At 45.7% G+C, this 14051-nt stretch overlaps 1 protein-coding gene across 1 annotated transcript in view; it reads left to right on the top strand.

The window, feature by feature from the left end:
• The window catches only part of LOC138538398 (calcium-activated chloride channel regulator 1-like), a 199946-nt gene that overhangs the window by 56195 nt on the left and 129700 nt on the right, over positions 1–14051 (top strand). The window contains exon 3 of the mRNA XM_069641527.1: positions 10850–11000. Within this exon, the coding sequence (XP_069497628.1) occupies positions 10850–11000 (151 nt within the window). The remainder of the gene's footprint in view (positions 1–10849; positions 11001–14051) is intronic.

The following is a 14051-nucleotide window of genomic DNA, read 5'->3' as shown; positions in this document are numbered from 1 at the left end:
CAGTAAAAGCGGGTGACCTGAGGTGAGATGACCTGAGGTAAATGGCCGGGAAACGACCAACGCTGATAGATCCGAGCCCCCAACACTGAGCAGGCAGCTCTTTCCCCACAGACAATCTTTTATAACAACTGGAACCCCGCGCCGAACTCTGCGCAACAACCACAACTTCTTCCGAGCCCTGGGAGGCTAGAGCTGCAGTCACGCACACTGCAACACGGAAGTAACACAGCAGGGTCAACGCGGCCACAAGTCCACCTTTGGTCCCCTCACTTACCCCCCTGTGGGACTCCATATCATGGGCAAGGAAAGAAACAAGAGAAATACGACGCAATGCACCATGGATCAATATGCCACGAGCACACAGACAGCACCAAACACGGAGGATCCGGGGACGACCCCCCCCTCCAATGTAAGAACCCCTGTCCCTAAAGGACGTGATGACCGCAATCGCCAGTTTGTGCTCCTCAATGGAGCAATAAATTGACACTATTTCCACCAAGGTTTCATTCCTTCGCCACGACCTCCAAAAACTCTCATCCCGAACGGGAGAAGCAGAGCAGCGAATATCTAGCGTGGAGGACGACCTGGGCGGTGTGCACCAGCAGCTCACACAAACACTGAACAGCCTGAAAACCTTCGAAGCCGGAGTGGAGGAGGAAGAGGGCAGGTCCCGACGCAATAAAATTCGCATTTTAGGCCTGCCGGAGCACACAGATGGCCCCAGCATGGAACTCTTCCTGGAGGAATGGCTGACGGATCTCTTTGCGCCAAAAACCTTCTCAAACTTTTTCTCGGTGGAACGTGCACATCGTGTGCCCACGGGTCGTCCAACCGCGGGGGCTCCGCCATAGACAGTCATTGCGAAAATTCTTAATTACCGCGACAGAGACGCCATCCTACAGATGGCCAGAACACAAGGGACGGTGGTGTATAATGGATCCTGGATTGCCTTCTTCCTGGACTACACCCGAGAAGTTCAGAAGGCCAGACAGTCCTTTGAACACTTGAAAAAGAAACCTTACTCTAAGAAGGTGAAATATGGGCTGCTGTTCCCGGCACAGCTGAAGATCCAACATGAGGGCAAAATAGTCCACTTCACTGATCCACAGGAGGGATGGAGATGGGCAGAGACCCACATCGGAAGAGACTGGACCGGGGCCGATCGAGATCGCTGGGGAAGACCGAGACCGAGACCAAGGGAGGAAAGACCCGCCCGACAACTGATACTGGAAAATCAGAATGAACCTAATGGAGGCCCCAAACCCTAGCAACAGAGACATTGGTAAAATGACACAAACGGATGGAAATATCAAAAAGAGCACACTGACCGACCACCTTCCAGGCAGGCACCCGCGACAAACACCTTGTTTGGACTGTTTCCAGAAAGGGGTCACTGCCGCCTACGCACGAAGGACCGAATGCAATATATGTATCCATAAACAACGCACCATGCCATCGGCGAACGCCACCCCCCCGACTCCAGACACTTGACCCAAGGAGGAGTAGTAAGTCGGTGGGGAAGTAATAACAGTTTATAGCAAGTTGATCTGGTGACATAGTTCTTTAGCGCCAGTAGAGTTCGGGTGACAGATACTTCATGTTGGGGAGGAGTATGGGGAGGGGGGATGGGGAGTTTATTATATGTTAGGAATTTTCCGGGAAGGTACACAAACCTAATTTTCATCACAAGACCATGAAACATATCATACCCAACACCCACGATCCCACCAGGCATGACCACGGCACTCTCACAGTCATATATATCACACATACATCTGGCACAACAATTTGAATCCCTAGACAGAAATGGCTACACAACAACATAACAGCTTCACAGGGGGAGACGCGTATGTCCCAATGGTAGAAACGGAACGTCACAGATCCCTAAAGATCCTCACATGGAATGTAAATGGCATGGGCTCAAGTATCAAGCGTCGGCTTATAATGCAATTCCTAAACCGGCGTTCCCGTGACATTGCTCTCCTCACGGAGACACACCTAGTGGGCTCGACCTGCCGATTCTTCTGCAGGACTATCGACTAGCTTATCACGCGGGGTACACGATGGGCTCCCGAGGTGTCCTGATCCTTCTACATAAATGGCCCCCCTTTGCACAGACGGCAGTGGATCTAGACCCCAGCCGCCGCTTCATGCTACTCAGAGGCACACTGTGGGGGGAGGTGGTGGCTATTCTGGCGATATACTCCCCACCGGGGTTGGGGGAGGCTCTCCTGAGGGATAGCACGGCATTGATGGCGCAACAACAGCCTGATCTTTGGATCCTTGTGGGGGACATTAATGATGTTGTGTAATACACGGGACCGGACCCACATACGGAACCAGAACCCAAATAAACCCACACGGCTAGCGACCTTCGCATCAGCTCTAGGCCTAAGTGACCTATGGAGAGACCTCCACCCCACAGAGCAGGGCTTCTCCTTTCACTCGGGAGCCCACACGCTCCTGTCCAGGCTGGATTACTTCTTCCTTCTGACTCCCGAAGCGTATAGGGTAAAAGTGGCAGAATTCCTTCCCCGCGGCATATCTGACCATTCTCCCCTGGGGATACTGCTCCAGACAGACAGACCCCTGCCTCCCAAGACTTGGCGTTTAAATAACTATGATTTAGGCCTTCCAGAATTCGTGGAGCACATTACCGAAAAATCCAACAAATTCTTTGAAATTAACACGGGTTCGGTAGAGGATCCGGTGATATTATGGGAAGCCCATAAAGCGGTTCTTAGAGGGGAAATAACGGCCTGGACGTGTAATAAAAGAAGGGAACACCATAGGAAAGTTGTGGAAGCAGAGGAAGCCGTAAGGGAATGGGAGAACAGATATGTCGCTAACCCCACTCCTGACGCCCACCACTCCCTCGCGAAGGCCAGAGCAACCGTGCACAACACAGCACTAGATAACGCAAATCAAGCGGACAGGGAGTCAAGGACCAGAATCTATGAACACAGCGATAAAGCCGGCAAGCTACTGGCCTGGCTGGAACGTCGGAAGGAGGGGCACAGACATGTCAGGCAGATCATAGTAGACCCCAGTGGACTAGCCTAAACAGACTCGGAAATAGCGGAGGCCTTTGCTAGTTTTTATGCCGCACTCTACGCCTCCCCAACTTCACCGGTAGATCCGTCCCTTCTGGACGAGATTGAGCTCCCGCACTTCTCAGAGCAGCTGACAACATATCTGGACAGGGAACTGGACGAGGCCAAATTCATGGAGGCCATGTCACAGCTACAATCTGGGAAGACACCAGGCCCAAACAGCTTCCCGGCCGAGACCTGGAGGAAGCTGGGCAGCAACCAGATGGCAGCCCCCCTCCGGGACTTGTTCCTGGTGGCCAGAGGACAGGGCACCCTTCCATTGGACCTACGAAAGGCCAACATTGTGGTCATTCCCAAACAAGGAAAGCCCCCTGACCGGTGCACATCATACAGGCCTATATCGCTTATTAACAGCGAAGCAAAGATCTTGGCCAAGGTACTGGCCAACAGATTTCAACAGGTTATACCCTCACTGGTGCATCCGGACCAGTGTGGCTTTATGCCGCAAAGATCGACCAGAATGAACCTACGCAGGTTGCATCTACTCCTGGAAAAAGCCCTGAGCATCGACGCCCCACTTGCTCTCTTAACAATTGACTTTGAGAAAGCGTTTGACTCGGTGGTGTGGGAAAGCCTGTGGGCAACAATGAGGCACATGGGCATTGGCGAGACCTTTCTCAACTGGGTTCAACTGCTGTACATGGCGCCAATGGCTGCGGTAAGGGTAAATGGCTGGGCCTCCAGGACCTTCCCACTGGGCCTTCCCACTGGGCAGAGGCACCCGACAGGGCTGTCCTCTATTCCCCCATTTTATTCGCCCTAGCGATTGAACCACTTGCCCAATGGCTCGGACAGGTCACCACATGGTCGGGCTTTTGCTGGCCAGACGGACGGGAGGACAGGGTATCCCTATATGCAGATGACCTGCTACTCTATCTTAGCAACCCAGACCATGCGTGACTCAGAGTTAACTGGGGGAAATCAGTCTTGTTCCCAGTGAAGGGTGACGACCTGGCAATCCCCCGGGGCATGCCATATCGGGTGGAAAGAGGAGGCTTAAGCTATCTGGGCATATGGGTCTCAGAGACTCTCTCGGAATACGCAGCGCATAACCTGCACCCACTAATCGACCGCTTTGCCGGGGATGTACAGCACTGGATGCTCCTTCCTCTCACTCTCATGGGCAGATCGGCTCTCTTCAAAATGATGGCGCTCCCACGCTTCCTTTATGTACTCCAGAATGCCCTACTAGCCATAACAAACTCTGAATTTAATCGGGTAGAATGCCTAGTCACGAAACTGATATGGAAGGGCGGGTAGCCTCGAATAGCATTGACCATGCTGCAACGATCCATCTGGGAGGGGGGCATAGGATTTCCACACCTCAGGTCCTACTACTGGGCCTGTCAACTAAACAAAGTCAATGACCTCCTGCATGGAGACCCCGAACAACCACACATTAGAGCGGAGGAGCCCATAATCCAAGGCACCCCCCACTGGAAACGCCATACCAGACCCTAACCAGACCCCCCGCACAAACAATGTCTACCCATATAGCGATGATCTGGAGGCAGGCACACACCCACATAGGCTGGGGGAACAGGATCATTATGGCACAACCACTATGGCATAACCATGGATTGAAGGAGGTACGGAAGTTGACTGCACGGACCCGGTGGGTGGAGGCGGGGATAACCACAATAGGAGACATTATTGCGAATGGTTCCATCCTTCCATTCGAAACCCTGCCGCAGAGGTTCGGAATATCTGACACAGAACATTACCACTACCTGCAATTGACTCACGCCATTAATGCACATGGGCAAGAGCTCGACAACATACCAGATTACACACCTCTGGAACGCAACTTACTACCACAACACATCCCCGAAAAAGTCACCACCATTCTATACAAGGCGATTAACGCCTTTGCCACCCCAGATCTGGTCAGTCTTAAAAATAAATGGGAGGGAGACGTGGGGCCCATTGAACCAGAGGACTGGATCCAAATATTGATGCACCCACGCGAAATCGCAATAGACTCTAGAATAAGGCTGGTACAACTTAAGATAGTTCACAGGGTGTACTACCCCCGAGGGGCCCTATTTGGCTGGGGGAGGGCGGACGACCCTAATTGTCTGAAATGTCGGAGGGAGGAGGGCACTTTTATCCACCTCCTCTGGGAATGTCCTAAAATCAAATCCTTCTGGGCGCAATGTTGTCAACTGTTTACGAGAACCCTGGGGCGCACAATAATCCCACAACCTGCTATAATGTTACTAGGGGCCCCAGATGAGGATATTTCGGATAAATGGGAGGGTATGTTTCTCTCCAACGCAATGGGCCTGATAAAACGCAATATAGTACAGAAATGGGGTGCCCCGGAAAGCCCATCAGTGGCCCAATGGTCAAATGAAATGGACACATGTGCAGCGACAGAGCATAGAATCTATACAGCATGGGGATGCCTGGAAAAAGCCAGCAAGATCTGGGGAAAGTGGGAAAACCAAGTGGTATAGACCTCGCCGGTAAAATAGGAAAAGAAACGGATATAACAACTGTACGGGACATGGTGAGGATTTCAGATTCCGAAAGTAAAGTGCAAAGCGGCAAGACAGGTACAGAGTGATGAACCAGCCCAGGAGTTGGGGGAGGTTAGGTGGAGGGGATTTGTTGATGTTCTGTATGTATGTTTAAAAAAACAATAAAATGTGTTATAAAAAAAAAGAATGAGAACCTAAACACATAGAAGAAGTACATTGTTAAATATTGCTTTACCCTTTGACACTGCTCATCTGCTTTACTGGATAAACTGCTGCCCTTGAATCTTAGACCAGGTCTAGTACTTGACTCACCACTCGCCCAATAGATTCTGTGTCCCACAAATAAATTCAACTAATGTGCCTCACATATGAAATGGAGTTTGTTTGTTTATTTTTAATGCGCACCAGACCCAGAGGTAACAGGGTGCAGCAATAAGAAGATGCAAAACGTACATGGTTACAAATAACTAACAAAATGAGCAAGTATATGTACAAGTGGGTGTGCTTCACAACATATCACATTATATACAAATCATATAGACATAGAATGTACAGTATAGTATCAGAAATTGAATTGCAAAAGGGCAGAGATGATGATGATAGGAGGCGGGAGGGTGCCTAGCTTCAGGTCGAGTTGAGAAGGGTGATGTATTTTCTTCTGAATTGTAGGTATGGTGGGGCAGCTCTCAGGTCCTGGGGTAGGGTGTTCCAAAGTTTGGCGGCTTTAACAGGAGAGCTGTTGCCGCCAATCTTAGTCAGCCTAAATCTTGGAACCACAAGGCAGTTAGCATTACTGCTTCTTATAGGCCTGCTTGAGGTTCTTCTTGTTAGTTTATCTATTAGATAACTGGGAGCAACATCGTTTAAGGCTTTGTGGGCCAAGGAGGCCATTTTTAACTGTATTTTGTTATAAGTAGATTGCCCAAACCAGACACCATTACAAGTGGCTATGTGAACTCTTTTATTAATGCCTAGAGCTGCTCGTAAGGCATTATTTTGCAATATTTGTAGTCTCTGGATGATGGCTTTGTTGGCACCACTGTAGAGAGCATTACAGTAATCCAGCCTAGACAGAATTAATGCTCTAGACAGGATAATACAGCTTTCATTTGACAAGAATGGCTTACCAGCTCTAATCAGCTTGCATGTGTAAGCAGTAGTAGAGGCCAAGGATTTCACCTGTTTATCAAATGACATAGTGGAATCAAGATAAAATCCCAGGCTTTTTACCTCTTTAGAAACTTTAGTGACATTTCCATCGATGGTAAAAGAGGAATAATAGGAATAATATTCGCCTGAGTGCCTAGAATTATCAATTCAGTCTTGTCATCATTCAGGCATAGGCCATGTGTGGCCATCCATGCCTGAATGATGAGGTATACCCTATTCACCAATGCCAAGTCCTTGCAGTGATCCCCAGAAAGTGGGGGAGAATCTGTGTAACATCCGCATAGTTAGTGTAGGTGATACCCAGAAGGTCCAAATCATCGAACAAAGGTTTGGTGAATATATTGTATAGGGTGGGTAAAACACAGGAGCCCTGGGGTACGCCACCGAGGATCAGTGAGGGGTCTGCCTCTGCTGAAGGGGAGACACCCCCATAGTTCTCTCACTCAGGAACGACTCTATCCATATTATAGCCTCAGTGGAGAAGTGGGCAGCTGTGTCCAAATGCTTGCAAAGGACCTTATGATCCACCAGATCGAATGCAGCTGAGAGATCAAGTAATAGGAGTAGTGATGTATTCCCTTTATCTCTCAGCTCATCAATCTGTGTCTTTAGATCAATCAAGGCAGTTTCTGTCCCATGTAAAGGACGGAAGCACGATTGTCTAGTCCCCAGTATTTTGTGTAGCTCAAGATAGTTCTGAATGTGTGTATAGGCAATTTTGTCAAGTATCTTCAATAAAAATGGTACCGTTGTGATAGGTTGGTAGTTGGTGGGAATAAGTGGGTCTAAGGTTTGCTTTTTTAGGAGTGTGAGGACCCAGGATTGTTTTAGGTTAGCAGGGATAGTGCCGGAGGAGAATGAGGCATTGACCAGTTTGGATGTAAAAGGGGAGAGCAGCTTTTATGATCTGTATTGGGCAAATATCTCCTTTGCAATTTGATGGTTTAAGGGAAAGGATCATTTTTTCCACCTCTAGGACGGTTGTTTTGGTAAAGTAGAATCTATTAGAAAAATGTGTTGATGTGCCATTAAGCAGGGTGGGAATGTCAGGCTGTGGTAGTTTTAGAGAATCGTTCTTTAGTTTTATTTTATTTTGGAGAGTGTTAATTTTACTAGCTAGTGGCTGTTGAATTTCTGAACAGGTTTTATTTTTGTTGCAGGTGTCAGGAGTTGAGATCGGTGACTCCAATTCTTTAAGTATGGATAATAGTTCTTTCATACTAGAATTAGAATTGGCAATACGTTCATTATAGGAGTTTTGTTTGGCCTGGCAAACTTCTTTTTAATAGAGCGCTGAGGTATCTGTTAGTTTATTTTTATTCTCAGTGGAGGGGCAGAGTCTCCACTTGGTTTCGCACTTTCGCTTTAGAAGTCTGAGGGTCTTTTAGCTGTGGAGTAAACCACTTGTTAAGGTGAGCTTTAGCTTTGCGTGCTCTTAGTTTCAGTGGAGCAATTGTATCCAGTGTGCTGAGCATTATTTTGTTGTATTCCGGCACCGAGGTACTCAGGTCAAGATTGTTGGGTAGGGCATTTAGAGTAGGGAGGATAGCAGGAATCACTTTCTCTACAGTTATATTTTTCTTGTTTCTGGTTAAACAAGGTGGAGCCTTTTGTGGGGTTGTCTGCTGGGGTCTGGTGGTTGATAATGTGAAGGTCACCAGTGAATGGTCAGTCCAGAGTAAGGGCGTGATAGCAGTAATAGTGCTTGTGCAATTATAGTCAGCTATCCAACTAATGTTCTACCCTTTATGTGAGTAGGTTTGTTAACTCTTTGCGATAGGCCCAAGCCATTAATGGTATTAGCTATATCTGAGGCACATTTGTCGGTCGGATCATCAAATCTTAGGTTGAAGTCTCCTAGTAGCAGAAGTTGGGAGGTTGGTTTGAGATTGGTAGCAAGTATATTCTGTATATCTTCCTCAAATGTACCAAGGGGTCCTGGAGGTCTATATATTAGGTGCATAGTTAGTGATTGGAAGTTATTTAGTGTGAGTTTAGTTGTGAGAATTTCACAGGATTGCTGTGCTGGTTGTGGGACTAATCTCAAAGATAGGCTCTCTAGAAATCATAGCAATTCCTCCAACTCGGGTACCATCTCTATCTTGTCTAGAGATAGTATAGCCATTTGGTAAAGCTAGCATTAGGGAAGGTCCTGCAGAGTTATGGAGCCAGGACTCTGTTATGGCCAGGAAATCCAGGTTCTCTTCTGTAATGAGATCAGCTATGTCTGTAGCATGGGCCACAAGGGATCTAGCATTAAGAAGCTCTCCCTTGACGAGTGGTGCCTCTATTTTGTCTGCGATCCGGGTAGGAATGGTGCTGTTGGGGGACTATGCTTAAAGTTAGCTGTCCTAGTTTGATTCGTAGTAGAGTCAATATTGAAAGAAGGAGTAGGCCGGTTGGTAGTAGTGGAATAGGTGCTGGAGTTACAGTTGGTCCTCTTATTTATGGGTGGTTGAGATCTAGTAAGGGATTCATACATTTTAGAAAGTCTGGCACGAAGTTTGATGTTTCTGGTCATAGTAGGATATGGGATAGAAGCATATTTTCCCATGGCCAAATCGTAGGGGTATTTAAGTTGAGCAAGGTTAAGATACATGTCGGACATGTTTTGTTGACTATGTAGTACTCTTCCCGGTTTGGCTGTTAGGATTTCATTCAGGTATTTTACAATGTTAGTTGCCAGGAGTAGTTTCGCCACCATAGTAATAGAGGTTGGCATGCTGGGGAAAGATGGGGTACTCACTGCGCTAACAAGTAGTAATGTACTGGAGCTAGGTTCATAAGTAGTGTGTGAGGCACAGTAAGCTAGAGTGGGTGCTAAGGTGACGGTTACATAGATTAATATACATATGTAGTTCGAACAATAGTACATGGTAGGCTAGATGTACGGCTCAGGTGTAGACTAGGTGAGGGCATAGCACAGGACTCAAAAGAAGCCGATACATAAATCAAATAATCAGGTGCAATAGGCTTGGAAAGACTCAAATGCAGATATACTAGGCTAGGTATACCAGTCAGGAGTCAAGGCAACATAAGCTGAGTCCACAGTTTAAATATTAGAATGCAGTAGGCTAGGTACAGGCTCACATGATACATCATAAGCTAGATACTAAAATCAGATTGTAGGAAGCAATAGGCTAGATGTGAACTTGAGTACAGGTACATTAGGATAGTGCACAATTTAGATATTCAGCCACATTGAGCTAGATGTATCCAATATTAGGCACAATCGGCTATGGGCAATCTAATATACAATCGCATTAGGCTGAGTGCGCAACTCATGTGACAGTAGGTCTCGTATAATAGGCACAAACCGATAGTATAGGGCTATGGTCTCATAGACTGCAATATATTGTCTACCTAAGTCGGTTAATAAAAGGCAAACGGAAATAGCTGGGCAGTTCAGATGAGGCGGCCTAGTAAATGAAATCGTGACATAGGCAGGATGGAGATGGCATATTAAAAACAGTGTACATAAACATTATTGTCTATTTCTATACTTAAAGTTCAGGTTATGGTATGATCATCTGTCAGGCACTAAGACAGACACAGTGGCACGGAATGCATTTAACGTGTTGCTTAAAAGGCAGTAGGCATCAAGTGGAATGCAGATATGCTAAGCATCAGTTATACAGTGTGCAGTTTGGTATTGTCTGTTGTATTTCCTCCCTAGCCCACTCCTTGCTGTACATCTTGGTTTACTTAGTCCACAAACTGTCCCACACCCACACACGTCTATCACACTTTAATGTTCATAGTAAAATAAATGCACTTTGCAAAGCCATCCACGGTTACATCATCTCCTTTCCACTTTAATGATCTTGTTCAATTCTATCCCCGGAGTTTCTAGCTGCTGGCCTTTCTAATGGTTGATCATTCAGTCCTGGTGAAGGTCCTTCCTCCTATATCGTTTCAACGCCGTGCATTGCTGCATTCATTTTTCACTGCACACTGCACTTTTGTGGATGTACACAAATCAAAATCCCAGCCGACGGGGTGATGTTCGGCTCATGTAATTTAATCTGTCTATTGCACATGTTTATTTGTTCTCTTTAACACGGTATACGTTTACAATTGTAGGCAGATGTCATTGTAGCTGATTTCTATGTAAAGTATGGCGATGACCCTTACACGCTGCAGTATGGAGGATGTGGTCAGCCAGGGAAATATATCCATTTGACTCCAAATTTCCTGCTGAACGATGACTTGATTGACGTATATGGTCTACGAGGTACGGCAAATTAATCCTGCTATTTATGTTTTCTTTGTTTGTATTGAGCAACATAGGCAGCAGCAGTTTGCAAACTTTGATTCTTGTGCAGTGGAAATATCTGCCCCCCCCCAAACTGAGGCTATTGAGTGAATCAATGAAACTCATTTGCCTGCTTCTTCTGCCTGCCTCCTGATTTGTGTGGGGCAGGAGTGGCAGGGGTTTAGGTGAATTCACCCACATAAAACACAAAGAAAAGTTTGAAGGGATACATTTTTGTAGCACAGAGCCTACCAAGTGAGCCCGGCCCAGCCTAAGGGAGTTTTATTTCTTGGGTGCGGGGTGTTCAGGGGAGAGTTTTTGAAAACAAATGGAAACAAACATTGCATTGAACAATGCTATTTTCCAAAGAAATTTGCTAATGAGATTTAGGATTTACCAGCAGTTTAATGCTACTGCGACTGTAACTAATAAAGACGACTTACCTTTGATATCCCTGGCTCTGGATTGGTTCCTGAGTATCCTGCATGTGTTATGAACCACCAGAAGTTACTTCAGTATGCAGTTCGACATTGGCCTCCTTTGTTTCAGAAAGCATCAGACATCCCTTTGGCATGACACTTAATACTTTTTCATACTTTACAATCCAAATGTAGTGCCACTTAAATGATATGATTGAAAATCTTCTTGGAAAATATATGATAGTGTGAAAGATCTGATGGTATCCATAAAGGACTGGATGGCCGACGTCTCTGGGACTTCATTGGTGCTGGTGATAAATGTTCTGGTATTGTTTGTACTTTTAGATACCTAGAATACAGTGGTTCAAACAATGAACAGTTTCATGATTCATTCTGGACTTTTATTCTTTGGCTCCCGCATTGTGGTTTTTAAGCAATTCAAGGTTTCTCATGTTGCATGCAATGAATAGGATATCCGTTTACTCTGGGACTTCAGAATTAATCTCTCACTCAGCAGTGAATACTTTTGCCAGTAGGCACCCTTTCTTACCCAGAACTAACTGCTTCAGTATCAGACATTAAGCAGCCTCTCTGCCACATGTTTTGCTTCACAGGTTCTTAATTCGACTTTATTCATTATTAAAGTGTCACTGAAAATACATGTTGTTATTTTGGTTGTCGTTGGAACCATTTTTAACATTAAAAGCTTGAGGCAAGTATTACAAATTACATAGAGTAGTCCGACTACAGACTACAGGAGAGGGCATTTGGGTGGTTAGTGTGAATTATAGGGTAGAGGTACTTGTGGAGGGCTCTCAAGTGGAGTTTGAGCTTCCCTGTGCCAAGATGGTTGGCAGAGGGCTTTGCAGTGGGGTAAGTAAGGAACGGAACAAAAACGAGAGCATCCACAAAGGAATTGGAGTTTTATGGGTTGTCGAGGAGTGAAGAATTTGAGAGGGACAGTACAGTTGGATGCATTCAGTGAGGTAGTGCAGGGTCCAAACCATGGATGGGATTATATAAGACTACCTTGAATTTAAAGCGCTTTTTTTCTTTTTTAAATGGAGACCCATCAAGCATGGCAATGGCAAGTGATGGTTGGCGAGGATCTGGGTAGGTTGAAAGGGGTGCCATTTCACCAAGTTGAGAACTCTGTTGAGGGGAGGAAGTGTAGAGGGGTAGGCCAGAAGTAGGTTCAAACAGTAGTCCAGTTTGCTGAGCACAAGAGTAGAGCAAAGTGTAGGCAGGTTTTTGTAATGTTTAGGAGATTGAATCTGGCAGCAATGGCCATGATGAATTGGTGGAGTTTATGGTTGCTGTCAAAAAGAGCCCAAATGTTGTGAGCCATGGGTGAGGGTGAGGAGGTCATGGGAGAGAGAGATTGGGGAGGAGAGAGTGGGATTAGCATTGGAGTCATGCAAGGGAAGACTTTTGTCTTTGTTGAGTTTCTCATGAGGCAGCGTAGAGCCATCTAGTGGCGGATGGTGATTAGGCAGTGTCCTTAAAGCCAAAAGGTTAAGGAGGGAGTCTGTGTCAGAAGCACTCGAAAGGTCCCTGAGAATGGAAGAGAGGTGAGGGTGCTGAGCAAGGAATTTGGATGAGCACAGTCTTGGTGGAGTGTTCGGATTGGGATCCAGATTGGAAGGGGTCATTACGTGTGTGTACCTGGAGATGGTTACTATGCAGTAAAAGACAATCCTTTCAAGGATTTCAGAACGGTAGGGAAAAAAGATGGATCTTTAGAATGAGGGGGTTCTTGGGGTCAGTAGTTGATTTCTTTAAAAGTATGACTCCTCCAGACCACTTCTCCATCAGACCTCCTAAAAACAATCGCCTCTCTCAAAACCTACAAACACCTACATCATAAAACGCTTGACCTTTCCTGTGTTGCAAATGAGGGGTTGTAGCAAAAGTAGTTTCCCTTGTGCTATTCCTTGCACTATTCCTTACAGTATTTATTCATAAATTTATTTATGTATTTATTAATTAATTTATTCATTCATTATGAATTTTATTTCGGAAATAGTAAAAAGATTTCCATAAAAACCCAAAAGAATACATTTCAGAGACAGTAAAAAGAGGCCTAGCACACAGGTAGAAGACCAATATTAATTAAAATCTCACACACAGTATTCTAAAATTTCAATACACATTTCCTTTATATTCTAAACAATGATAAAAGAGTCACAATGTGACAACGGAATCTAGCTTTTCGTGCTCTAGCTATGCTAGAAGGCAGACTATCTAATGAATACAAATATGAATTTGAATCTATTTCCGCCAGCTTCCATTTTAGATGCACCAACAAAGGAATCCTAAGATTCAGATCTTTAAGAACTGGGTACCTCATGAGCTCATGAATCACTCTGACCCTCATATTGCACCACAATCGAAGCCAATAAAATAAGGGCTTAGCCATGATCGTATCACTGATAAAGTCGCAAGCCAATTGAAGGAGGATGCGAAATTAGGAGCAGCACGAGCAAGTCTCAGCAGTCTTTAAAAAAATGTAATTTTTCACATTCTTGATTGTAATTTTTCCTCTTGTCATGTGGATTTGTCCCGACTGCTGGCAATGGTCTCCAAGCAAATCTATTAACAAGCATTCCTT

This window comes from Ambystoma mexicanum, chromosome 1q (assembly GCF_040938575.1).
Source record: "Ambystoma mexicanum isolate Mex_15411 chromosome 1q, UKY_AmexF1_1, whole genome shotgun sequence".
NCBI classification, from domain to species: domain Eukaryota; kingdom Metazoa; phylum Chordata; class Amphibia; order Caudata; family Ambystomatidae; genus Ambystoma; species Ambystoma mexicanum.
Note: the sequence above shows the minus strand (reverse complement) of the source record. Positions and strands in the feature narration are given on the sequence as shown.